Source organism: Zootoca vivipara, chromosome 10 (genome assembly GCF_965207765.1).
Source record: "Zootoca vivipara chromosome 10, rZooViv2.hap1.1, whole genome shotgun sequence".
Lineage (NCBI taxonomy): Eukaryota > Metazoa > Chordata > Lepidosauria > Squamata > Lacertidae > Zootoca > Zootoca vivipara.
In genome coordinates, this window is record NC_142593.1 from 63,067,707 (window position 1) to 63,095,438 (window position 27,732).

At 50.9% G+C, this 27,732-nt stretch overlaps 1 protein-coding gene across 1 annotated transcript; it reads left to right on the forward strand.

Moving 5' to 3' along the window:
• Positions 1-1,131: 1,131 nt before the first annotated feature.
• LOC118077175 (avidin) lies at positions 1,132-27,722 on the forward strand. The gene is made up of 4 exons (XM_060280438.2): positions 1,132-1,281; positions 25,289-25,520; positions 26,458-26,578; positions 27,034-27,722. The coding sequence occupies exons 1-4, from the start codon at positions 1,150-1,152 to the stop codon at positions 27,065-27,067; spliced, it is 519 nt and encodes a 172-aa protein (XP_060136421.2). The 5' UTR covers positions 1,132-1,149; the 3' UTR covers positions 27,068-27,722.
• Positions 27,723-27,732: the final 10 nt, after the last annotated feature.

The window sequence follows — 27,732 nt, forward strand, 5'->3', positions numbered from 1 at the left end:
TGAGTCTTGAGAATGATCCTGGTCAATGTGGAGGCTGAGCTGTGTCTCCAAGTGTATCTGTGTACTGTACAAGGAACCTCATTGTCAGCGGCCCAGAGGTGGAGCAATAGCACCAGTTAAAGGATCTCTGAGGAGCGGAAGGCTGATCTCCGAAGAATTGATGCTTTTGAATTATGGTGCTGGAGGAGACTCTTGAGAGTCCCATGGACTGCAAGAAGATCAAACCTATCCATTCTTAAGGAAATCAGCCCTGAGTGCTCCCTGGAAGGACAGATCGTGAAGCTGAGGCTCCAATACTTTGGCCACCTCATGAGAAGAGAAGAATCCTTGGAAAAGACCCTGATGTTGGGAAAGATTGAGGGCACTAGGAGAAGGGGACGACAGAGGACAAGATGGTTGGACAGTGTTCTTGAAGCTACGAACATGAGTTTGACCAAACTGCGGGAGGCAGTGGAAGACAGGAGTGCCTGGCGTGCTCTGGTCCATGGGGTCACGAAGAGTCGGACACGACTAAACGACTAAACGACTAAACAACAACGAGGAGCGGGAGGAGAAGGAAGCTTGAGGCCTGTGCCTTCTCTGTTAGAGACCCTGATGCTTCTGAATCCCAGTTGCTGGAACTGGCAGGAAGGCAGAGGGCTCAGGTGGCTAGATCCTGCTTGTGGGCTTCCCAGAGGTGGGCCACCTTGAGAACAGAGGCTGAAGGAGAAGGTCCTCTTTGGCCTCATCGGGCAGGATCTCCTTCTGTTCTCATGGCTCTGGGCTACTTCCATGGTGGGTTACGGCCACTGGGCAGAGGTTCTGCAATGATGCCCAGCATCCCTTCCGGGTGGGGCCTCTGAAGACCGAGGTTCTTCACCCTGCGCCTCCTTCTCCGCCCACAGATTCTCCCCTCCAGTCGCCTCGCCCCCGCCCCTTAGGGAAGGGACGCCGGGTGAGCGAGAGAGCACTGAGCCGGCCTTGACCGGAAAGACGCCGGTATTTTTGGAGAAGTGAAAGGGAAACCATGCGCAAACAACTTTCGGTTTTGCGGGGGAAAGGCAAATCAGCTGGTTTCTCAGAAAGCACCGGGAAGTGGGAGGGGGGCACAGCCGGAGACTATATGAGGGCGGCAGGAGCTCGCCGGACTCCGAGCCCTTCGGCAGCAAGATGTGGAGCAAAGTGGTCCGCGCGCCCGCCCTGGCGCTGCTCTTGGCCGCCGGCGCGACGGCCGGCTTCACCTCTTCCCGCTCGGATTCGCCAGTCCTGCCCGTCGTTGAGGCGGCGGAGAAGCGGTTTAAGGTGAGGCTGGATGGGGCGGAGCGTCTACCGCCGCAAGGTAGACTCCCTGGGAGGGGAGAGGCGGATAAGGCGCTTCTGCGCCACCTCCGACCTTCCTTCTCCCCGCAAAACATTCAGCAGCAACACACACTGCCCGCTGGCTGGGCCGTGCCGAGAAGCAGAAGGGGGCGCAGCGGGCAGCCGTCGGGCCACCTCGGAAAGGGCTACTTGCGGCTAGCCGTGAGGACACTGGACGCTCCGCCCGCTCCGGGAGGCGGCAGGTGTCTCTTGAGTTCCCGTTACTTTGGAAGCGCAGGAGCGGAGAGAGGGGCGGTTGCGCGGCTCGGTTGCCCTTGCGGGAGAAAGAAGAGCCTGGGCTGGGGACCTATTGGTCTCCTGCTGCTGCGGGGTGGGGGGAGGAACTGGCCACCTACTGCCTCTCGGGGGCTCCGGACGGGTCCTTTAGCAGGGAGGCCGCAGGACGTCGCGGCGGGAGCCCCCTCCAGGCACCGGGCAGGCGTCGGTCCGGGAGGGGAGCCCAGACTCAGGGGCAGCCCTGCCGCCGCCTCCACCAGGAATGTGTCTGGTGGGTCCTCTTTTAAAGGTCTTCAAGCCCGTGGCGGCCCCCTTCGCCCCCTCTTTTGGGGAGGAAGGGGGCGGGCCGGGGTGTGGCGCTGCTTCGACGCCGCCGAGCAGGGCGGGTTCTTCGGCCCCGAAGGCGGAGCCAGCAGCGCCCGGGTGCCCCCTCCTTGCGCGCCCGGCCGGGGTTGTCCCTTCTGGGACGAGAAAGCGAGCCCTGGCCCCCGCCGGGCTGCCCCGAGAGAGACGGAGATCCGCCCTAGACGGCGATGCGCGCCCGCTTCGCCTTCAGCCCGCAGCCACGAAAGTTTCTACCTATCCCGCTTCGGATTTAGCGCTAGGAGCAGTTTCGAACGCGGAACCCTCGCCCACCCCGTCGGGGGCAGAAGTGAGGAATCGGGGCCTGAGGGCTGGGCCCCCCCAACCAGCCTCGAGTCGGGCAGCTTCGTTTCTTGGGCCAGGGCCCCTAACTGCTCGCGGCCGGAAGAAGGTAAAACGCGGATCTACACGGATCCTCATGGATCCTCCACTTTTTTTAAAACAACTCCAACAAATCCAGTGTCATATCACATCTGGAAGCCACGACTACAGACTGGACTATAAAAAACGTGGATCCAAAACTTTGCTGCCCTGCAGCAACACAAAAACGTGGTTCCGAGGCACGGATCCTCATGAATTCATATGATTTTTATATAGAAACAAAATAAAACCACCATAATACTCTAGACCACATCTTAGTCTAGAGGCACCACCAAAAAAATCACGCACCCACTGTTTCGTGTGGTCGCAATGGCACAAAAACGTGGTTTTGAAGCACGGATCCTCATGGAACCCCACGCTTTTTGCATGGGACCCCCCCTAATTCACCCTCAAATCACATATCATGCCCAGGGGTACAGCCTGCACCACAAAAATCAAGGATTCACAGCTTCCTGGCGACACCGTGGCCCAAAAACGTGGTTTTGAAGCATGGATCCTCACGAATCTTCACCTATTTGCATGGCCCCCCCCCCAAATTCACCCTCAAATCTCATATCATGCACAGGGGTACAGCCTGCACCACAAAAATCAAGGATCCACAACTTCCCGGCGACACCGTGGCCCAAAAACATGGTTTTGAAGCACGGATCCTCACGGATCCTCATGAATTCATATGATTTTTTCATTCACATTAAAAAAAACCACCATGATACTGTAAACTATGTCTTACTCTGTAGGCAGCACCAAAAAAATCACGCACCCACTGTTTCGTGGGGTCGCAATGGCGCAAAAACCTGATTTCGAAACACGGATCCTCGTGGAACCTCACGCTTTTTGCATTGGGCCACCCATAACTCACCCTCAAATCACATATCATGCCCAGGAGCACAGCCTGCACCACAAAAATCAAGGATCCACATCTTCCTGGCGACACCGTGGCCCAAAAACGTGGTTTTGAAGCACGGATCCTCACGGATCCTCACGAATCTTCACCTTTCTGCATGGGGCCCCCCCCAAATTCACCCTGAAATCACATATCATGCCCAGGGGTACAGCCTGCACCACAAAAATCAAGGATCCACAGCTTCCTGGCGACACCGTGGCCCATAAACGTGGTTTTGAAGCACGGATCCTCACAGATCCTCACGAATCTTCACCTATTTGCATGGCACCCCCAAATTCACCCTAAAATCACATATCATGCCCAGGGGTACAGCCTGCACCACAAAAATCAAGGATCCACATCTTCCTGGCGACACCGTGGCCCAAAAACATAGTTTTGAAGTACGGATCCTCACGGATCCTCGCGAATCTTCACCTTTCTGCATGGGGCCCCCCCAAATTCACCCTAAAATCACATATCATGCCCAGGGGTACAGCCTGCACCACAAAAATCAAGGATCCACAGCTTCCTGGAGACACCGTGCCCCAAAAACATAGTTTTGAAGCACGGATCCTCACGAATCTTCACCTTTTTGCATGGGCCCCCTCCAAATTCACCCTCAAATCACATATCATGCCCAGGGGTACAGCCTGCACCACAAAAATCAAGGTTCCACAGCTTCCTGGAGACACCGTGGCCCAAAAACGTGGTCTTGAAGCACGGATCCTCACGGATCCTCGCGAATCTTCACCTATTTGCATGGAGCCCCCCCAAATTCACCCTCAAATCACATATCATGCCCAGGGGTACAGACTGCACCACAAAAATCAAGGATCCACAGCTTCCTGGAGACACCGTGGCCCAAAAACGTGGTTTTGAAGCACGGATCCTCACGGATCCTCACGGATCCTCACCTTTTTGCATGGAGCCCCCCCGAATTCACCCTCAAATCACATATCATGCCCAGGGGTATAGCCTGCACTAGCACAATCAAGGATCCACAGCTTCCTGGCAACACCATGGCCCAAAATCGTGGTTTTGAAGCACGGATCCTCACGGATCCTCACGGATCTTCACCTTTTTGCATGGGGCCTCCCCGAACTCACCCTCAAATCACACAGCATAGCCTTCACTACAAAAATCAAGGATCCACAGTTTTCTGGCGACACCAGGGTTAAAAAAACGCGAACGGCAGAAGATGAAAATATTGACAGATCAAGTACCGTGTTTCTCACATTTTAAGACACCGTCTTAAATTTATTTTACTTAAGAAAATAAGCCTATGGCTTATTTTCGGGGGTGTCTTATTTTTTAAAAATTACCACCTCTTCCTGCTGCGGCTTGGTGCCCGGAACTGGCTGCTCCTGCTCCTGCGCTGCTGGGCGCTTTGTTGGCGTTTTAGTAGGGCACGCTGCTGGGAACCCGGCGGTGGGACGCGGCAAGAGCTGCATCACGCGCTGCGCCCCAACCCGGGGGCGGGACCTGGCAGGAGCGTGCTGCTGTTCTTGCCGGGTCCCGCTGGGTCGGGATTTGGCGCGGCACGCGCTGCGGATCGTGCAGGGTCCTGCTGGGTTGGGGCTCGGTGCGGGACGTGCTGCAGCTTCTGCCGGCTCCCGCTGCATCTGAGCTCCACGCGGCGCACGTTTCACATCCGCTTCCGGCAAGGGCTGGCATCTTCCTTTTCCTGTTCCTTACGGAAGCGCCATCTAAACCTGCTCCCAGCATGATATAGTACCGGTACCCCAGCATGTCTTATTTTGGGGGGATGCCTTATATTTTATTGCCTTGAGAAAATCGTGCCATGGCTTATTTTATAGGCACGTCTTAAAATGTGAGAAACACGGTATGGATGTTGGTGATCTGACACTAAGTAAAAGCGAACCGAAAGAAGTGCCATGGTCAGATCACTACCTGGTGCAACTGTACTTCTCCACAACTCTTCCCCTCTCTATGGAGGTGGACCAATTTGGTTGGTCCGCCCCCGCTACTTAATGGATCAAAATGGTTTCCAGAGAGTGGTAGGGGATGTTTTATCCCATGTTGATGGCCTTTCAGCCGATTCCCTGGTGGCCTGATGGAATGTAGAGTTAACCAGGGCTATTGACTGTTTGGCTCCGAAGCGCCCTCTCCAATTGCATGGAGCCCGGACAGCCCTGTGGTTCTCCATGGATCTGAGGGCAATGAAACAATTGTTGAGACGGTTAGAGCGCTGGTGGCGGATAACTCATTCTGAAGCTGACCGGACACAGGTTAGAGCTCAATGTCGAGCCTACCAAGTGGCGGTAGCGACGGCGAAGAAGACTTTCTTCACCGCCTCTATTGCATCTGCAGAAAACAGCAGCAGGAGACTTTTTCAGGTGGTTCGCAGTTTAGTGGAACCACCTGCTCCATCGGGGCCCAGTACGGGCCGCATGATCTCCTGCAACGATTTTGCAAAACAATTTTGCAGATAAAGTCGCTCAGATTCAGGAAGAGGTAAACTCCACCGTGGGAGCAGGGCCGGGGCGGGGGAGCGCTGGAGGTCTGTCTGGTCCAGTTGTGTGGGATCAATTCCAATCTGTTACCTCCGAGGATGTGGACAGGCTGCTTGGACGAGTGAAACCAGCCACCTGTCTCCTTGATCCTTGCCCATCCTGGCTTATAAAAGCTAGCCGGGAAGGGCTGGGCGATGGGCTTCACGGGTTGGTGAATGCTTCTCTCTGTGAGGGAGCCTTCCCAGACCCGCTAAAAGAGGCGGTTATTAAACCGCTTCTTAAAAAACCATCTTTAGATGCGGCCAATATGGCCAACTATCGCCCAGTCTCAAATCTTCCATTCTTGGGCAAGGTGATTGAGCGAGTGGTTGCTGAACAACTCCAGGCACGCCTGGAAGAAGCGGACCATTTGGATCCCTTCCAGTCAGGATTCAGGCCTCATCATGGGACTGAAACTGCCTTGGTCGCACCGGTTGATGATCTCCAGAGGGCTAGGGACAAAGGTGAGAGCTGTTTTCTAGTTCTGCTGGATCTCTCAGCGGCTTTTGACACCATCGACCATAACATCATTCTGGACCGTCTAGAGGGGTTGGGAGCTGGGGGCACTGTCATACAGTGGTTCCGCTCCTTCCTCCTGGGCTGTGTTCAGAGAGTGGTGGTGGGGGATGAGTGTTCGGACCCCTGGGCTCTCACTTGTGGGGTGCCTAAGGGCTCTGTCCTCTCCCCCAAACTTTTTAACATCTACATGCAGCCGCTGGGAGAGATCATCAGGGGGTTTGGGCTGGGTGTTCATCAGTATGCGGATGATACCCTGCTCTACCTCTCTTTCCAATCAGAACCAGTGAAGGCGGTGAAGGTCCTGTGTGAGTGCCTAGAGGCGGTTGGAGGATGGATGGCGGCTAACAGATTGAGGTTGAATCCTGACAAGACAGAAGTACTGTTTGTGGGGGACAGGAGGTGGGCAGGTGTGGAGGACTCCCTGGTCCTGAATGGGGTAACTGTGCCCCTGAAGGACCAGGGGGGCAGCCTGGGAGTCATTTTGGACTCACAGCTGTCCATGGAGGCACAGGTCAATTCTGTGTCCAGGGCAGCTGTCTATCAGCTCCATCTGGTACGCAGGCTGAGACCCTACCTGCCTGCAGACTGTCTCGCCGGAGTGGTGCATGCTCCGGTTATCTCCCACTTGGACTACTGCAATGCGCTCTACGTGGGGCTACCTTTGAAGGTGACCCGGAAACTACAACTAATCCAGAATGCGGCAGCTAGACTGGTGGCTGGGAACGGCCGCCGAGACCACAATAACACCAGTCTTGAAAGATCTATATTGGCTCCCAGTACGTTTCCGAGCACAGTTCAAAGTGTTGGTGCTGACCTTTAAAGCCCTAAATGGCCTCGGTCCAGTATACCTGAAGGAGTGTCTCCACCCCCATCGTTCTGCCCGGACACTGAGGTCCAGTACCAAGGGCCTTCTGGCACTTCCCTCGTTGCGAGAAGCCAAGTTGCAGGGAACCAGGCAGAGGGCCTTCTTGGTGGTGGCACCCACCCTGTGGAACGCCCTCCCATCAGATGTCAAAGAGAAAAACAGCTACCAGAAGACATCTGAAGGCAGCCCTGTTTAGGGAGGCTTTTAATGTTTAATTGATTTTTTTATTTCATTTTTCTGTTGGAAGCCGCCTAGAGTGGCTGGGGAAACCCAGCCTGATAGGCGGGGTATAAATAAAATAATAATAATATTAATAATAATATTTTAAGTACAGTGGTACCTCGCAAGACGAATGCCTCGTGCAAGACAAAACTCGCAAGACGAAAGCTTTTTGCTTTGCATGAGGGACTCGCAAGATGACGAGGTTTTCTATGAACACCGCTTCATCTTGCGAAGCGCAGCCATAGAAAGACGAAGCGGCGGCGAGTGGCAAAAAAAGGGGAACCAGCTGTAGCGTGGAAAAAAAGGAAAGGGAGATCAGCTGTCAGCGTGGGAAGCTGATCTTCCTTTGCCTTCATCCCGCGCTACAGCTGGTTCTCCTTTGTGTTCCACTGGTCTCTGCCAGTTGCGGAGACCAGCGTAACGCAAAGGGGTACCAGCTGTAGCTCGGCAAGAAGGCTGACAGCTGATCTTCTTTGCCTTTTTGCCGCGCTACAGCTGTCAAATCACTTATAATGCCCAGGGGCACAGCCAATGTAGGTCTTTCAAGACTGGTGGTACGTGGTCTCAGTGGCCACTCCCAGTCACCAGTCTAGCCAGGGCCGTCTTAAGCATATCCAGCGCCGTAGTGCAAAGATCCCTCCAGCGCCCCACCCCCCTCCGTTTCCCAGAGTTGTCGACCCAATGGCATAGCAAGGTCAGGTGGTACCCGGTGCGGAATTTTTATGTCACACCCCCCATTGAAATTATTAAAACAAGGAAAAATAAGATACTTACAGTTGCAAGTGTTATTTTCTTTTTCTTTTTTTTTACATTGTGAGCATGAGCACTTAAAACCCCCTTTTCCTAAAATCAAGGTGCATATATTTTAAAGTTCTACTCATTATGAACATGTAAGAAATGTTGCTGAATTTCTAAAGCGACCTCTTTCGGTTTAAGCGCACCTATACATGCCTCTCCCAAAAGCCGTTCCCTTTAAGCTCAGATGTGCAGAGGCTGGTTGTAGCCGTTCAGCACCCTGCCCATGCACAAAGAAACTCTCATTCCTCATTCCTTCACATGTCCCAGGGTCAAACCCTGACACTGAAAAAAAATGGTTCTGGCTGAGTCCTGAAGTCACATTAAATCCCAGTTCAAAGCCATGCCATTTGTCCATAGGCGAGCAAGTCCGTTTTGCCTTCCTCTTGATTATCAGCCAATATATAGTGTATGAATCGAGTTACCAAAGGTCTAACCTGCATGTGGATTTTCAATGATTTGTCAGGAGTTGGTGTCAGTTGAAGGAAAGCTGAACAGAGATGGAGGGGTAGGTATAAATCCCATCCATAGGGCCAGAACTTGAGAGAGCTGCTGTCCCTTGACGATGGACATGGAAGAAGCCAGGCCATTAGGTGTACAGTGGAACCTCGGTTTACGAATTTTCAGTTTACGAATGCCGCAGACCCATCTGGAACGGATTAATTCACTTTCCATTACTTTTGATGGGAAAGTTCGCTTCAGTTTATGAACGCTTCAGTTTATGAACAGACTTCCGGAACCAATTGTGTTCATAAACCGAGGTACCACTGTAACTTCTTTCATGAGTATAGCACTCTTCTGGGAAAAGTCTCACGTATCCCAGAAAAAGAAAACTTCCTTCCATAGAACTCTTAAAAGGGCAAGAACACTCTCAAGGACTGACAAGGTAGTCAAGGGATCAAAGAACAGCAAGCAAGAGAAATCCCCACAAGGACACCCCTTAATAAAATGATGAAATCCATCAAGAACATCCCTGAACTCAGGTATGGGGAACTTCCTCATGTTACTGCACTACAACTCCCATCATCCCGTCATCCCTGGTCACTGGCTCTGCTTGCTGGGGCTGATGGTAGTTGTGGTTCATCAATGTCTGGCGGGCTAAAGGTTCACCACATTGGTGCTAACAAAATGGTTCCTTGACAGCCAAGTGCCAATGTCACAATAAATAAATGTTGTTATTTTGGTTCGGTGGGTGCCTGACTTCATTATAATGACCAGATTCACACAAACAGTATTGGCCTCCCTTCAAGTACAGCTTTCCTCAACCTTGTTGCCTTCCAGATGTTTGGGATTGCAACTCCCACCATCCCTGAACTTTGGGAAGAAGATGGGAGCTGGAGTCTGGAGGGCACCAAGTTGGGGGAAACTGGCATAGGTAATCAAGACTGAAGGACTGCCAGCTCCAAAATTACAGCCTCTGTTGCTGGATAGCTCAGTTGGTAGAGCATGAGACCCTTAATCTCAGGGTCATGGGTTCGAGCCTCATGTTGGGCAAGATTCCTGAATTTCAGGGGGTTGGATTAGATGACTCTAATGGTCCCCTCCAATTCTACAATTCTATGTTTCAAAACAGAGACCAACGTGCCTTCCGACTCATCTCTGCTCAACGGCCCAGTTGGGCAACCCTTGAAAATAGCGGCCCCCATAGGCAAAGTTAGGGAAGTGAAGGATGCGGGCAGGTTGTGCTTTGCACAGTGGATATTTCTCCCCCATATTTTTCTATATCACATGATTTATTTTCTTGCATACAAGGGCTGCGGATGGATGGGTATGTCCTCAACACCCAGGCAAACCAATGGCATATGACACTGGCTCTGACAGGCGGGCCCTGACCAGAACATGCTGTGGTCCATAGTCTTGGTTTTCCCAGGCTGGTGGTTGTGGGTGGTTGTCGCAGGGGCATTTGGAAAAGTGGAGCCTCACTTTGAGAGAACGGTTTAAAATGAAAATGCTGCAATTGACGTGTCCTTGCGAATCAAGTGGCATTCCGACAGAGCGTTACCAAATAAACCTTTTGCTATTTCACCTTCCAAAGCCTGCCTCGTGTGGAGTTGCTTCTCTGTTTATGGTACTTTCTCTATAAACAACAGCCTTACTGCGTCTGCCAAAGTTGATCGATCACGCCTGAGACACGCAGTGCAGGATCTTTTCTTTGCATGAGCGATGTACCAGGATTTTAAAAAAACAGACCAAAAACTATGGTTCCAGGTACCCATCCCCGCCTTCGAGGTGGCTTTGTTGGAGGCACGGCAATCTGCACCCCAAGGAGCGTGCAGCGTTGGGCAGCTGGGCTGGGCTGAGCAGGTGGGGGCACAGCCCCTTGACGGAGGCAGCTCCGCCACCACCACCGCCACCGGGAAAGGAGCGAAGCGGAGGAAGCGGACACGCGGGTGGTTCCATGTGCCTCCTCAATGCGCCCCTGCTGGGCAGGCAACATGGCCCAGGGTGCCACTCAGCCCAAGGGGAAAGACGCCCCTGAGTCTAGCTGCCACATTCTGGATTAGTTGTAGTTTCCGGGTCACCTTCAAAGGTAGCCCCACATAGAGCGCATTGCAGTATTCCAAGCGAGAGATCACTAGAGCATGCACCACTCTGGTCAGGCAGTCTGCAGGCAGGTAGGGTCTCAGCCTGCGTACCAGATGGAGCTGGTAGACAGCTGCCCTGGACACAGAATTAACCTGAGCCTCCATAGACTGCTGTTGGTCCAAAATGATTCCCAGGCTGCGCCCCTGGCCCTTCAGGGGCACAGTTGCCCCATTCAGAACCAGGGAGTCCTCCACACCTGCCCGCCTCCTGTCCCCCCAGCACAGTACTTCTGTCTTGTCAGGATTCAACCTCAATCTGTTAGCCACCATCCATCCTCCAACCCCCTCCAAGCACTCACACAGGACCTTCACTGCCATCACTGGTTCTGATTTGAAAGAGAGGTAGAGCTGGGTACATGGGCGTACCCAGGATCAAAACTAGGGGGGGCAAGGGGAGGGGCCAAGGCACGGAAGGGGAGGGGCCACGAAGTGGGCGGGAACGGCGAACTCGCGCTCCGCCGGGCTGTGCCCCTCCCTAGAAGCAGGGCTGGTGGGTGGAGGCAGAGGCGGAGCCCAGCCCAGCGGAGCGCGAGTTCGCCGTTCCCGCCCACCGCGCCGCGCTCCCTGGTTCCCCGCCGCGCTTGGCCTTGCCAGAGGGCGCGACGGGGAGCTGGAGGGAGGGTGCGGCGCGGCGTGGCGCGGCGGGAATGGCGAACTCGTGCTCCGCCGGGCTGTGCTCCGCCTCTGCCCACCAGCCCTGCTTCTAGAGTAGGGCAGCTGCCCTAACTTGCCCCGTGGTGGGTACGCCCTTGGCTGGGTATCATCCGCATACTCATGCTCTGGTCAGACCTCACCTGGGGTACTGTGTCCAGTTCTGGGCACCATAGTTCAAGAAGGATACTGACAAGCTGGAACGTGTCCAGAGGAGGGCAACCAAAATGGTCCAAGGCCTGGAAACGATGCCTTATGAGGAACGGCTTAGGGAGCTGGGTATGTTTAGCCTGGAGAAGAGAAGGTTAAGGGGTGATTTGATAGCCATGTCCAAATATATAAACGGATGTCATATAGAGGAGGGAGAAAGGTTGTTTTCTGCTGCTCTAGAGAAGCGGACACGGAGCAATGGATTCAAACTACAAGAAAGAAGATTCCACCTGAACATTAGGAAGAACTTCCTGACAGTAAGAGCTGTTCGGCAGTGGAATTTGCTGCCAAGGAGTGTGGTGCAGTCTCCTTCTTTGGAGGTCTTTAAGCGGAGGCTTGACAGCCATCTGTCAGGAATGCTTTGATGGTGTTTCCTGCTTGGCAGGAGGTTGGCCTGGATGGCCCTTGGGGTCTCTTCCAACTCTATGATTCTATGATGAACACCCAGCCCAAACCCCCTGATGATCTCTCCCAGCAGCTTCATGTAGATGTTGAAAAGCATGGGGGAGAGGCTTTTCGCTGAATCACCACTGATTCCTGTAATGTTCATGATACATGACAGCAGGCGAGAGGACAATCACAGGAGATTTTTTGAAACCTTTCAAAACAGTGTCCATTGCTCAATTCAGATAAAGTTGTCATAGTGTCTGACAGAGAAAAAGGAATTTAACATGCTTTGGAGCATCTTTTGTCTGCAGAGACATCATGTTTTGGTTGAAAAAACATGGGGCCAGTTCAGAAGATACCAAGCTATACCTTGCTGACTTTTTTGATCTTCTCGGGTCAAATTCCGAGCAAGACTACAGATTCAAATTTGATAAACTCAGTACAAATTGGAGCAAAGCGTTCTTAGACTACTTTAAGGCAGACCTGCACCAACAATAATAAAGCATGCTGGGGCCTGGATTCTAAAGAGACTGGACATATATAATGAAAAAAGTGGAATCACCACAAATGTCTCTGGGAGTTTTCATGCAGCTCTAAAAAGACTTTGACAATGGAAAGAATTGACGGTGGAAGCAATGGTGTTATCCTTACATGCAATGCAAAAAAATTACTGGAGAGAAACTTTGCGTGGACTGTGTAACACTGGAAACTTTCATTTGCGGCCTCAGTTTGTCAGACACTCAAGATCACCCAGGGAGTAGTCTCGAGCAGGTTGGGCGCCCTGGCACTGAGGAGCGGAGATCGCTCCGGCGCTCCCGCCCTCACTGGGCGCAGCATGTTTTCCGCGCAGCTTCGTCGCACAGCGCCCCACCTACCAGCCCTGCGCCCTGGCACACCGCGCCACCGGGAGTCTACCTAGAGCCGGCCCTGAGATAACCAGAAGATACAGTCTTTCCTCATATAGCTTGTGATCCATCACAAATCATGGATAACTTCTGTGGCCTAAGAAAGATGAAAGCTATGAGAAGGCACCATCAGTTTGTCAAATGGTACCATGATCCTTCATGGTAATGAACAATTTAATAGATGTTTGTCCACAGCTTGGTGTATTTGTGGTAAGGGTTAGTAAAGAAAAGCATTATGTTGTCTGCCTTTTCCCCAAAGAGAACTGCTCTTGCCCATCATCCAGGACTTGCTACCATATTATAGCTGCCAAAAAAAATCTATTGGCATGCCACCAGAACCAGGGAAGCCTCACCGGTTGCAGCTCACACAGTTGAAGCGAAATAAAAGGCAAAAGAGTAGATCGGGAAGAAAGTTCCTCAGACTGAAGGAAAATATAACAGTAGCTCCAGCATCTGATTCAGTGCAGGCTGCTGAGAAGTTGGACTCCTAAAAAACAGATCACCGACTGACTATGAGACAGGGAAGGTAAACGGTGTTTCCGTGTGCTGCTCTGGTTTGCCAGAAGCGGCTTAGTCATGCTGGCCACATGACCAGGAAGCTATCCAGACAAACGCAGGCTCTCTCAGCCTATAGAGTGAGATGAGAGTGCAACCCCAGAGTTGTCCACGACTGGACCTAACTGTCAGGGGTACCTTTGTTCTTGTTTAGTCGTTTAGTCGTGTCCGACTCTTCGTGACCCCATGGACCAGAGCACGCCAGGCACTCCTGTCTTCCACTGCCTCCCGCAGTTTGGTCAAACTCATGTTCGTAGCTTCGAGAACACTGTCCAACCATCTCGTCCTCTGTCGTCCCCTTCTCCTAGTGCCCTCAATCTTTCCCAACATCAAGGTCTTTTACAAGGATTCTTCTCTTCTCATGAGGTGGCCAAAGTATTGGAGCCTCAGCTTCAGGATCTGTCCTTCCAGTGAGCGCTCAGGGCTGATTTCCTTAAGAATGGATCTGTTTTATCTTCTTGCAGTCCATGGGACTCTCAAGAGTCTCCTCCAGCACCATAATTCAAAAGCATCAATTCTTCGGCGATCAGCCTTCTTTATGGTCCAGCTCTCACTTCCATACATCACTACTGGGAAAACCATAGCTTTAACTATACGGACCTTTGTAGGCAAGGTGATGTCTCTGCTTTTTAATATGCTGTCTAGGTTTGTCATTGCTTTTCTCCCAAGAAGCAGGCGTATTTTAATATCGTGAGTGCTGTCACCATCTGCAGTGATCAAGGAGCCCAAGAAAGTAAAAACTCTCACTGCCTCCATTTCTTCCCCTTCTATTTGCCAGGAGGTGATGGGACCAGTGGCCATGATCTTGGTTTTTTTGATGTTGAGCTTCAGACCATATTTTGCGCTCTCCTCTTTCACCCTCATTAAAAGGTTCTTTAATTCCTCCTCGCTTTCTGCCATCAAGGTTGTGTCATCTGCATATCTGAGGTTGTTGATATTTCTTCCGGCAATCTTAATTCTGGCTTCGGATTCATCTAGTCCAGCCTTTCGCATGATGAATTCTGCATATAAGTTAAATAAGCAGGGAGACAATATACAACCTTGTCGTACTCCTTTCCCAATTTTGTTGTTCCATATCCAGTTCTAACTGTAGCTTCTTGTCCCACATAGAGATTTCTCAGGAGACAGATGAGGTGATCAGGCACTCCCATTTCTTTAAGAACTTGCCATAGTTTGCTGTGGTCGACACAGTCAAAGGCTTTTGCATAGTCAATGAATCAGAAGTAGACCTTTTTCTGGAACTCTCTAGCTTTCTCCATAATCCAGCGCATATTTGCTATTTGGTCTCTGGTTCTTCTGCCCCTTCGAAATCCAGCTTGCACTTCCGGGAGTTCTCGGTCCACATACTGCCTAAGCCTGCCTTGTAGAATTTTAAGCATAACCTTGCTAGCGTGTGTAATGAGCGCAATTGTGCGGTAGTTGGAGCATTCTTTGGCACTGCCCTTCTTTGGAATTGGGATGTAGACTGATCTTCTCCAATCCTCTGGCCATTGCTGAGTTTTCCAAACTTGCTGGCATATTGGGTGTAGCACCTTAACAGCATCAGCTTTTAAAATTTTAAATAGTTCAGCTGGAATATCATCACTTCCACTGGCCTTGTTATTAGCAGTGCTTTCTAAGGCCCATTTGACTTCACTCTCCAAGATGTCCAGGGCCGGAGCATCCATTTAGGCGAACTAGGCCATTGCCTAGGGCGCCAAAATGGAGGGGGTGCTGCCAGCCTGCCCCCCTCGCTGCCGAGCGAGGCTGCAGCTTCCTTTTTTATTTTTTCTCCTCCCGACATTGCCGGGCGAGGGGCGGGATAGCGGCCCTCTTCGCTAGCCCACCCCTCGCCCGGCAATGTAGGGAGGAGAAAAAATAAAAAAGGAAGCTGCCTGCCGAGCAAGGCTGCAGCTTCCTCTTTTATTTTTTCTCCTCCCGACGTTGCCGGGCGAGGGGCGGGATAGCGAGACGCCGCGCTAGCGACTGACTGGCGTGACGCCCCTCCTCGCTGGCCTGCCCCTCGCCCGGCAACGTTGGGAGGAGAAAAAATAAAAAAGGGCGTGCCTGCCTGCCTGCTGCCTGCTTGCGCCCGGCCTGCCTGCTGCCTGCCTGCCTGCCTGGGCCTGGCCGGCCTGCCTGGAATTTGGAGCACCCAGAGGAGTTGCTCCCGTCGGATCAAGAGTCATGAAGGAAGGGGGAAAGGTAAGGTACACTCAGAGGAACTTTTGTAATAAGACTGCTACTTTGACATCTTGTATACAATGTCCTGGGAGATTGAAGTGTTCTCCTACTGGTTTCTCTGCTTGTGATTCCTGATGTCAGAACCCCGCACGCGGCGCAACGCTCCCTTTCCGCAAAGCGCGCCCAGGAAGAGGCGCACCCCACGGGGCCCAGGCACCTTTGCCCTCCCCGGGCGCCACTTAGGCGCTACAATGCCCAGGGCAGGATGCCCCGGGGCATGGGCAGAGTGTGCACTGCTTCTGGGCGTGTTAAAAACCAGTTACCAAATAAAGCAGAAAGCCAAACAAAGTTCAAATTATAGATAAGGAAAAAAAACCCAGCCCATTTTTATTTATTTTTATTTTATTAATAATGGGGGGGGGGCGCCAGAAGGTGATCTCGCCTAGGGCGCAAAAAACCCTAGCACCGGCCCTGAAGATGTCTGGCTCAAGATCAGCAACCACACTACCTGGGGTATACGAGACCTCCATATCTTTCTGGTATAATTCCTCTGTGTATTCTTGCCACCTCTTCTTGATGTCTTCTGCTTCTGTTAGGTCCTTACCACTTTTGTCCTTTATTATGGTAATCTTTGTACGAAATGTTCCTTTCATATCTCCAATTTTCTTGAACAGATCTCTGGTTTTCCCCATTCTATTGTTTTCCTCTATTTCTTTGCATTGCTCATTTAAGAAGACCCTCTTGTCTCTCCTTGCTATTTTTTGGAAATCTGCATTCAGTTTCCTGTATCTTTCCCTATCTCCCTTGCATTTTGCTTGCCTCCTCTCCTCCACTATTTGTAAGGCCTCGTTGGACAGCCATTTTGCTTTCTTGCATTTCCTTTTCCTTGCATTTCCTATGCCTCCTGTATAATGTTACGAGCCTCCATCCATAGTTCTTCAGGCACTCTGTCCACCATATCTAAATCCTTAAACCTGTTCCTCACTTCCACTCATAGCTGCCAAGTTATCCCTTTTTTAAAGGGATTTTCCCTTGTGCTGAATAGGCTTCCTCGCGAGAAAAGGGAAAACTTGGCAGCTATGCTTCCACTGTGTATTCATAAGGGATTTGATTCAGATTGTATCTTACTGGCCCAGTGGTTTTTCCTACTTTCTTCAGTTTAAGCTGGAATTTTGCTATAAGAAGCTGATGATCTGAGTTACAGTCAGCTCCAGGTCTTGTTTTCGCTGACTGTATAGAGCTTCTCCATCTTTGGCTGCAGAGAATATAATCAATCTGATTTCGATGCTGCCCATTTGGTGATATCCATGTGTAGAGTCGTCCCTTCATGGATCAATGCCTTGTCGTGGCGAAGGGGCTTGAGTAACTCAGAGAAGCTATGAGCTATGCCATGCAGGGCCACCCAAGATAGACAGGTCATAGTGGAGAGTTTTGACTAAACGTGATCCAACTGGAGAAGGAACTAGCAAGCCACTCCAGTATCCCTGCCAAGAAAATTCCATGGACAAAGACAACAGGCATATAAAAGTTATGACGCTGGAAGAGGAGCCCCTCAGGTCGGAAGGCGTCCAACATGCTACTGAGGAAGAGCGGAGGACAAGTACAAGTAGATTCAGAGCTGATGAAGCGGCTGGGCCAAAGCCGAAAGGTCGCTCAGTTGCGTATATGCCTGGAAGCGAAAGGAAAGTCCGATGCTGTAAAGAAAAATATTGCATAGGAACCTGGAATGTAAGAACCATGGATAATGGTAAGCTGGATGTGGTCAAAAATGAGATGGCAAGAATAAATATTGACATCCTGGGCATCAGTGAACTAAAATGGAAGGGAATGGGCGAATTCAGTTCGGATGACTATCATATCTACTACTGTGGGCAAGAATCCCGTAGAAGAAATGGAGTGGCCCTCATAGTCAACAAAAGAGTGGCAAAAGCTGTAATGGGATGCAATCTCAAAAATGACAGAATGATCTCGATACGAATCCAAGGCAGACCTTTTAATATCACAGTAATCCAAGTTTATGCACCAACTACCGGTGCTGAAGAAAGTGAAATCGACCAATTCTATGAAGACTTACAACACCTTCTAGAAATGACACCAAAGAAGGATGTTCTTCTCATTACAGGGGATTGGAATGCTAAAGTAGGGAATCAAGAGATAAAAGGAACAACTGGCAAGTTTGGCCTTGGAGTTCAAAATGAAGCAGGGCAAAGGCTAATAGAGTTCTGTCAATAGAACAGGCTGGTCATCACAAACACTCTTTTCCAACAACACAAGAGACGACTCTACACATGGATATCACCAAATGGCCATTCATACACTAGTTATTCATACACTAAATATTGGCTGATAATCAAGAGGAAGGCAAAACGGACTTGCTCGCCTCTGGACTGTTAGGGCTTTAAACCTAAGACGCTGGCAAATTAGCAAGGTCATGTGATTTAAGTTGTTAAGTTGTTAAGATGCTCAGTATATATAGAGCGTTTGTTTTGTTTGCTTGTGGGGTGTGGAGCAGTCATGTCTGAAAGCTCTGGAGATGTTTCTGTTATCTGTTTGCAATAAAACTGTCTTCGAAAGTTGGGCTTCCGTGGGTCGTTTCTGCTGCAAAGCTGCAAGCATTTTACCACAACAAGAATCCAGCCGCTGTGCTTAATGCTCTGCAAAGAGAACTGATTCTGGTCTGTGCAGCGCAGCAGAAGCGTTTTACTGGACCAGTACAGGAAAACCTCTTATGGACAAATGGCAATACTTTGAACTGGGATTTAATGTGATTTCAGGACTCAGCCAGAACCATTTTTTTCAGTGTCAGGGTTTGACCCTGGGTCATGCGAAGGAATGAGGAATGAGAGTTTCTTTGTGCATGGGCAGAGTGCTGAACGGCTACAACCAGCCTCTGCACATCTGAGCTGAAAGGGAACGGCTTTTGGGAGAGGCATGTATAGGTGCGCTTAAACTGAAAGAGGTCGCTTTAGAAATTCAGCAACATTTCTTACATGTTCATAATAAGTAGAACTTAAAAATATATGCATCTTGATTTTAGGAAAAGGGGTTTTTAAGTGCTCATGCTCACAATGTAAAAAAAAAAGAAAAAGAAAATAACACTTGCAACTGTAAGTATCTTATTTTTCCTTATTTTAATAATTTCAATGGGGGGTGTGACAAAAAAAATCCGCACCGGGTACCACCTGACCTTGCTGGGTCGACAACTCTGGGAAACAGAGGGGGTGGGGGCTGGAGGGATCTTTGCACTACGGCGCTGGATATGCTTAAGACGGCCCTGGCTAAACTGGTGACTGGGAGTGGCCACTGAGACCACGTACCACCAGTCTTGAAAGACCTACATTGGCTGTGCCCCTGGGCATTATAAGTGATTTGACAGCTGTAGCGAGGCAAAAAAAGGCAAAGGAAGATCAGCTTCCCATGCTGACAGCTGATCTTCCTTTGCCTTCTTCCCACGCTACAGCTGGTTCCCCTGTTGTTGCCGCTTGCCGCCGCTTCGTCTTTCTATGGCTGCACTTCGCAAGATGAAGCGGCGTTCATAGAAAACCTTGTTGTCTTGTGAGTCCCTCGTGCAAAGCAAAACGCTTTCGTCTTGCGGGTTTTTTGTTGCGCGAGGCATTCGTCTTGTGAGGTACCACTGTACATAGTAATAATAATAATAATAATAATAAATAATAATAATAATAATAATATATTATTTATACCCCGCCCATCTGGCTGGGTTTCCCCATCCACTCTGGGCGGCTTCCAACAGAAAAATTAAATAAAACAATCAATTAAACATTAAAAGCCTCGCTAAACAGGGCTGTCTTCAGATGTCTTCTGGTAGCTGTTTTTCTCTTTGACATCTGATGGGAGGGCGTTCCACAGGGTGGGCGCCACCCCCGAGAAGGCCCTCTGCCTGGTTCCCTGCAACTTGGTTTCTCGCAACGAGGGAAATGCCAGAAGGCCCTTGGTACTGGACCTCAGTGTCCGGGCAGAACGATGGGGGTGGAGACACTCCTTCAGGTATACTGAACCGAGGCCATTTAGGCCTTTAAAGGTCAGCATCAACACTTTGAATTGTGCTCGGAAATGTACAGGGAGCCAATGTAGATCTTTCAAGACCGGTGTTATGTGGTCTCAGCGGCCGCTTCCACTCACCAGTCTAGCTGCCGCATTCTGGATTAGTTGTAGTTTCCGGGTCACCTTCAAAGGTAGCCCCACGTAGAGTGCATTGCAGTAGTCCAAGCAGGAGATAACTAGAGCATGTACCACTCTGGCGAGACAGTCTGCAGGCAGGTAGGGTTTCAGCCTGCGTACCAGATGGAGCTGATAGACAGCTGCCCTGGACACAGAATTGACCTGTGCCTCCATGGACAGCTGTGAGTCCAAAATGACTCCCAGGCTGCGCCCCTGGTCTTTCAGGGGCACAGTTACCCCATTCAGGACAAGGGAGTCCTCCACACCTGCCCGCCTCCTGTCCCCCACAAACAGTACTTCTGTCTTGTCAGGATTCAACCTCAATCTGTTAGCCACCATCCATCCTCCAACCGCCTCTAGGCACTCACACAGGACCTTCACCGCCTTCACTGGTTCTGATTGGAAAGAGAGGTAGAGCTGGGTATCATCCGCATACTGATGAACACCCAGCCCAAACCCCCTGATGATCTATCCCAGCAGCTTCATATAGATATTAAAAAGCATGGGGGAGAGGACAGAGCCCCGAGGCACCCCACAAGTGAGAGCCCAGGGGTCCGAACACTCATCCCCCACCACCACTCTCTGAACACGGCCCAGGAGGAAGGAGCGGAACCACTGTATGACAGTGCCCCCAGCTCCCAACCCCTCTAGACGGTCCAGAAGGATGTTATGGTCGATGGTGTCAAAAGCCACTGAGAGATCCAGCAGAACTAGGAAACAGCTCTCACCTTTGTCCTTAGGCCGCCGGAGATCATCAACCAGTGCGACCAAGGCAGTTTCAGTCCCATGATGAGGCCTGAATCCTGACTGGAAGTGATCCAAATGGTCCGCTTCTTCCAGGTGTGCCTGGAATTGTTCAGCAACCACTCGCTCAATCACCTTGCCCAAGAATGGACGATTCGAGACTGGGCGATAGTTGGCCATATTGGCCGCATCTAAAGATGGTTTTTTAAGAAGCGGTTTAATAACCGCCTCTTTCAGCGGGTCTGGGAATGCTCCCTCACAGAGAGAAGCATTCACCAACCCGTGAAGCCCATCGCCCAGCCCTTCCCGGCTAGCTTTTATAAGCCAGGATGGGCAAGGATCAAGGAGACAGGTGGCTGGTTTCACTCGTCCAAGCAGCCTGTCCACATCCTCGGAGGTAACAGATTGGAATTGATCCCACACAACTGGACCAGACAGACCTCCAGCGCTCCCCCGCCCCGGCCCTGCTCCCACGGTGGAGTTTACCTCTTCCTGAATCTGAGCGACTTTATCTGCAAAATTGTTTTGCAAAATCGTTGCAGGAGATCATGCGGCCCGTACTGGGCCCCGATGGAGCAGGTGGCTCCACTAAACTGCGAACCACCTGAAAAAGTCTCCTGCTGCTGTTTTCTGCAGATGCAATAGAGGGGGTGAAGAAAGTCTTCTTCGCCGTTGCTACCGCCACTTGGTAAGCTTGACATTGAGCTCTAACCCGTGTCTGGCCAGCTTCAGAATGAGTTATCCGCCACCAGCGCTCTAGCTGTCTCAACGATTGTTTCATTGCCCTCAGATCCATGGAGAACCACAGGGCTGTCCGGGCTCCATGCAATTGTAGAGGGCGCTTCGGAGCCAAACAGTCAACAGCCCTGGTCAACTCAACATTCCAGCGGGCCACCAGGGAATCGGCTGTTGAGATTAATAGCCCGTAATTGGCTAATTATCGATAACACAGCTATGTGAGAAAGAAAGATAGCAGAGAAATCTATCTGCCTATGAACAAATTATTAGCTGTGTTGCAGACGTACCAAAAATACTTGCCCAGTACGCTCCGTCACAAATGCCCAGCCTCTGTTTCTAAAAACCGCAGAAACATAACCCCCAAGTCCGAATTGGTCCCACCTCCCTGGAGAGGGGAAGAGTCGTGGAGAAGTCCAGTTGCACCAGGTAGTGATCTGACCATGGCACTTCTTTCGGTTCGCTTTTACTTAGTGTCAGATCACCAACATCCATACTTGATCTGTCAATATTTTCATCTTCTGCCGTTCATGTTTTTGCGCCCTGGTATCACCAGGAAGCTGTGGATCCTTGATTTTTGTGTTGCAGGCTGTGCCCTGGGCATGATGTGTAAGTTAGTGGCGGCTCCATGAAAAAAGGTGAGGATCTGTGAGGATCCGTGCTTCAAAACCACGTTTTTGGGCCACGGTGTCGCCAGGAAGCTGTGGAACCTTGATTTTTGTGGTGCAGGCTGTACCCCTGGGCATGATATGTGATTTGAGGGTGAATTTGGGGCGATCCCATGCAAATAGGTGAAGATTCGCAAAGATCCGTGCTTCAAAACCACATTTTTGGGCCACGGTGTCGCCAGGACACTGTGGATCCTTGATTTTTGTGGTGCAGGCTGTACCCCTGGCCATGATATATGATTTGAGGGTGAATTTGGGGTGGTCCCATGCAAATAGGTGAAGATTCGCGAGGATCCGTGAGGATCCGTGCTTCAAAACCACGTTTTTGGGCCACGGTGTCGCCAGGAAGCTGTGGAACCTTGATTTTTGTGGTGCAGGCTGTACCCCTGGGCATGATATGTGATTTGAGGGTGAATTTGGGGGGGTGCCATGCAAAAAGTTGAAGATTCGTGAGGATCCGTTCTTCAAAACCACGTTTTTGGGCCACGGTGTTGCCAGGAAGCTGTGGATCCTTGATTTTTGTGGTGCAGGCTGTACCCCTGGCCATGATATATGATTTGAGGGTGAATTTGGGGGGGCCACATGCAGAAAGGTGAAGATTCGTGAGGATCCGTGAGGATCTGTGCTTCAAAACTATGTTTTTGGACCACGGTGTCGCCAGGACACTGTGGATCCTTGATTTTTCTGGTGCAGGCTGTACCCCTGGGCATGATATGTGATTTGAGGGTGAATTTGGAGGGGCTCCATGCAAATAGGTGAGGATCCGTGAGGATCCGTGCTTCAAAACTATGTTTTTGGGCCACGGTGTCGCCAGGAAGCTGTGGATCCTTGATTTTTGTGGTGCAGGCTGTACCCCTGGCCATGATATGTGATTTGAGGGTCAATTTGGGGGGGTGCCATGCAAAAAGGTGAAGATTCGTGAGGATCCGTGCTTCAAAACCACGTTTTTGGGCCACGGTGTCGCCAGGAAGATGTGGAACCTTGATTTTTGTGGTGCAGGCTGTACCCCTGGGCATGATATGTGATTTGAGGGTGAATTTGGGGGGGGCCATGCAAAAAGGTGAAGATTCGTGAGGATCCGTGCTTCAAAACTATGTTTTTGGGGCACGGTGTCTCCAGGAAGCTGTGGATCCTTGATTTTTGTGCTGCAGGCTGTACCCCTGGGCATGATATGTGATTTTAGGGTGAATTTGGGGGGGCCCCATGCAGAAAGGTGAAGATTCGTGAGGATCCGTGAGGATCCGTACTTCAAAACTATGTTTTTGGGCCACGGTGTCGCCAGGAAGATGTGGATTCTTGATTTTTGTGGTGCAGGCTGTACCCCTGGCCATGATATGTGATTTGAGGGTGAATTTTGGGGGGTGCCATGCAAAAAGGTGAAGATTCGTGAGGATCCGTGCTTCAAAACCACGTTTTTCGGCCACGGTGTCGCCAGGAAGCTGTGGATCCTTGATTTTTGTGGTGCAGGCTGTACCCCTGGCCATGATATGTGATTTGAGGGTGAATTTGGGGGGGTCCCATGCAAATAGGTGAAGATTCGCGAGGATCCGTGAGGATCCGTGCTTCAAAACTATGTTTTTGGACCACGGTGTCGCCAGGAAGCTGTGGATCCTTGATTTTTGTGGTGCAGGCTGTACCCCTGGCCATGATATGTGATTTGAGGGTGAATTTGGGGGGGTGCAATGCAAAAAGGTGAAGATTCGTGAGGATCCGTGCTTCAAAACCACGTTTTTGGGCCACGGTGTCGCCAGGAAGCTGTGGATCCTTGATTTTTGTGGTGCAGGCTGTACCCCTGACCATGATATGTGATTTGAGGGTGAATTTGGGGGGATCCCATGCAAAAAGGTGAAGATTCGTGAGGATCCGTGCTTCAAAACCACGTTTTTGGGCCACGGTGTCGCCAGGAAGCTGTGGATCCTTGATTTTTGGGGTGCAGGCTGTACCCCTGGGCATGATATGTGATTTGAGGGTCAATTTGGAGGGGGCCCATGCAAATAGGTGAAGATTCGTGAGGATCTGTGAGGATCCGTGCTTCAAAACTATGTTTTTGGACCACGGTGTCGCCAGGACACTGTGGATCCTTGATTTTTGTGGTGCAGGCTGTACCCCTGGCCATGATATGTCATTTGAGGGTCAATTTGGGGGGGGGCATGCAAAAAGGTGAAGATTCGTGAGGATCTGTGAGGATCCGTGCTTCAAAACCACGTTTTTGGGCCACGGTGTCGCCAGGAAGCTGTGGATCCTTGATTTTTGTGGTGCAGGCTGTACCCCTGGCCATGATATGTGATTTGAGGGTGAATTTTGGGGGGTGCCATTCAAAAAGGTGAAGATCCGTGAGGATCCGTGCTTCAAAACCACGTTTTTGGGCCACGGTGTCGCCAGGAAGCTGTGGATCCTTGATTTTTGTGGTGCAGGCTGTACCCCTGGGCATGATATGTGATTTGAGGGTGAATTTGGGGGGGCTCCATGCAAATAGGTGAGGATCCGTGAGGATCCGTGCTTCAAAACCACGTTTTTGGGCCACGGTGTCGCCAGGACGCTGTGGATCCTTGATTTTTGTGGTGCAGGCTGTACCCCTGGGCATGATATGTGATTTGAGGGTGAATTTGGGGGGCCCCATGCAAAAAGGTGAAGATCCGTGAGGATTCGTGCTTCAAAACCACGTTTTTGGGCCACGGTGTCGCCAGGAATCTGTGGATCCTTGACTTTTGTGGTGCAGGCTGTACCCCTGGCCATGATATGTGATTTGAGGGTGAATTTGGAGGGGGCCCATGCAAATAGGTGAAGATTCGTGAGGATCCATGCATCAAAACCACGTTTTTGGGCCACGGTGTTGCCAGGAAGCTGTGGATCCTTGATTTTTGTGGTGCAGGCTGTACCCCTGACCATGATATGTGATTTGAGGGTGAATTTGGGGGGGTGCCATGCAAAAAGGTGAAGATTCGTGAGGATCCGTGCTTCAAAACCACGTTTTTGGGCCACGGTGTCGCCAGGAATCTGTGGATCCTTGATTTTTGTGGTGCAGGCTGTGCCCCTGGGCATGATATGTGATTTGACAGTGAGTTCGCAGTGGCCCAATGCAGAAATCATGAGGATCCATGAGGATCCGTGGTTTTTAACCACGTTTTTGTGTCATTGTGGCCGCACGAAACAGTGGATGCGTGATTTTTTTGGTGCTGCCTACAGAGTAAGACATACTCTACAATATCATGGTGTTGTTTTTTTATTTGAATGAAAAAATCATATGAATTCATGAGGATCCGTTTAAAATCATCTGGATCCGCGTTTTACCCTGATCCCTCGCGGCCATCTAGTCCACCATCCCGAGAAGAAGGTCTGGGGGGTTCCGGGAAGTCTCCCCCCCCCTGACCCTCCTCTTTCCCTCCTCAGCCCGCCTCGCCAGCCCAGAGCTCCCTGGCCGGCACGTGGGTCAACGAGCTGGGCTCCAAGATGGTCCTCAACCCTCCCGACGACTCCGGCCAGTTCACGGGCTCCTACCTGACGGCCGTCTCCGCCGCCCAGAAGCCTATTCGGGTGTCTCCCCTCGTGGGCGCCCAGCACGACCCGAAGGGGGCCGAGGAGGAGTACACCTTTGGCTTCCTGGTCAACTGGTCCTTTTCAGGTAGGGACCCCTCCCCGCTTTCCAGGGTGGGCTGGGGCCGCTGAGATTTAGGACTGGGGGGGGGCAGCTTCAGCAGCCCTATAGCTGATCAGGGGGTTTCCTTTATCTCACAGGCTGATAATTTAGATCCTGCCCTTGTTTGCATCACTCCGGCATCTTCTTGTTTTCATTATTACGCTGTATAAATTAAGTCCTTAATGTTGTACTTTCCGTGGAAATCTTTGGATAAAGGGCTGTATATAAATTGAATAACTGATTATAGCAATAATAATTTCTGGAACAGAGGAAGCTGACTTTATTGCGCTGAACCTACTAGAATCCTGCATATATGCCAATGAAGGTTTGAGAAGTAGATCGGGAGTCAGAGCCCTGGTCCATCTAGCTCAGTTTTGTCCACACTGACTGGCAGCAACACCTCTCCAGGGTTCTAGAGTCTGCCCCATCCCCACCAGGAGATCCTTCTGGGGGTTGAGTCTGGGGCCTTCTACATGCCATGCAGATGGCCTCTGCTGAGCCACAGTCCTTCATCCTGCCACCACCTTCAGCTCCTTGGTGGAATGGTGGACTGCAAATCCAGAGGATGATGGTGCGAGAACTTTCGCTTCAGCACTCTTGTCTTTCTTGTTATTCTGATTTATTACCTGCCATTTGGGTCACAACAATTAAAGCTAACGGATTTTTAAAAGTTTAAAACTTTTTAATGGATAGGTCATGTTTTGGATCTGATTATTCCACAGGAGCTGCAGCGAAGTCTGTGGGACTTTGCTGCAGGCAGGCAGGGAGCCCAAAAGGGGGGGGGCAGAGGGGAGCTTGACCTCCCCAAGGCAACTTGGCCTGGCCTCCCTGTTCCCAGGCCATCACTCCCCTCCCACAGCAAAAGTTTGGGGCAGGGAAGAGAACCTCTGACCTGCAGCTTTGCCCCTCTCTGCCCCCCCAGACTCCATCGCTGCATTTGCGGGGCAGCGCTTTGTGGATGCCGAAGGGAAGGAGACCCTCGAGACAACCTGGCTTCTGCGGCAGAAGGTGGAATCCCATGGCGAGGACTGGGAGGCCACTCGGTAAGTGGAAAAGAGCCGATCTCGACGGGCCTTCTCTGGGGTTCTCCCACCTGCCACCAAGCCGTAGCCATACTGCGCCTGGGGCTCCTTTCAGGTGCCTTCCCACAACACACTCGGCTGGAGCGGCACCTGACCCAGTTCCCCCTCTCTCTGCCACCCCTCCAGGGGATAAGAAGAACCAGCAGAGGTGCCAAAACTCCTGCCATGGGGCTTGCAGGAGGGGGGTGCTGCCCTGGCGCTTCCTTGGGGGACATCACTTTATGCCCGCAGGCAGCCAGAGGAAGCCCCCACCCACGGCCGCCATGGGAGGGCTTTGGGAAATGCCCCTGGGGCAGGTGACACCCCCAAGGACTGAGGAGGGTTCCTGGTGGCAATGCATGACGTCAGCCCTATTCAGAGCAGGGCAAGCACAAGGAAGGGCCTCACCCTTACTTACTCACTCTGTTTCCTTGCAGGGTTGGCAGGAATGTCTTCACACGGGCAGCATAACAGGATCCGAGAGACTCCCTTGCTGCTGCTGCTGCTCTGCCATGGAGCACCTGCAGGAAGGGGGCTTCCCTTTCCCTTCTGATTAGACAATTTATATCAATTCCTTCTTCCGCAAACATACATTCTGGCTCTGACCGGCCCCCGTCCTCCCTCCCCAGCAAGTGACGAAAGAGTGCCTGGGAAAATCAAGCTGCACCACAGGATAGCTGCCTTCCATGACCTGGCTGTCCCATGGAAGGTGGAGTGAGCTTGTTTTCTGCTGCTCTGGAGGCTACAAGCTGAAAGGAAGAAGGCAAGTTACAAGGAAGGAGATGCCAACTAAACATCAGTGAGAGGGAAGTCAAAAAACACATCAGGGACCCAAACCAGTTTAGAGAATCAGAAAGAATGTAACTGTAAAGATAAAGAGAGATGAAAAGTACAAATATGAAGGCAACATCTTTCTAGAAATTGTATGTATAGAATATTAAAATTGCAGTTTGTACTCCTTAAATGATGGTATTGAACAAATAGTTTTTTCTTTTTCTTTCTTCTTTTTCTTTTCTTTTAATCTCTATGCATATTTTATTCTGCATTTTGATTTAGATTTTGGACTGTTGTTGCTGATTGTCTTTTTATATGCAAAATTAATAAAAGCATTTTAAAAATAAATAAATATCAGGAAT

Coding starts and splice junctions, on each gene's coding strand:
- LOC118077175 (XM_060280438.2), top strand. CDS start 1,150: ATGTGGAGCAAAGTGGTCCGCGCGCCCGCCCTGGCGCTGCTCTTGGCC. Junction 25,521..26,457: donor GGTCAACTGGTCCTTTTCAG/GTAGGGACCCCT, acceptor CTGCCCCCCCAG/ACTCCATCGCTGCATTTGCG. Junction 26,579..27,033: donor GAGGACTGGGAGGCCACTCG/GTAAGTGGAAAA, acceptor GTTTCCTTGCAG/GGTTGGCAGGAATGTCTTCA.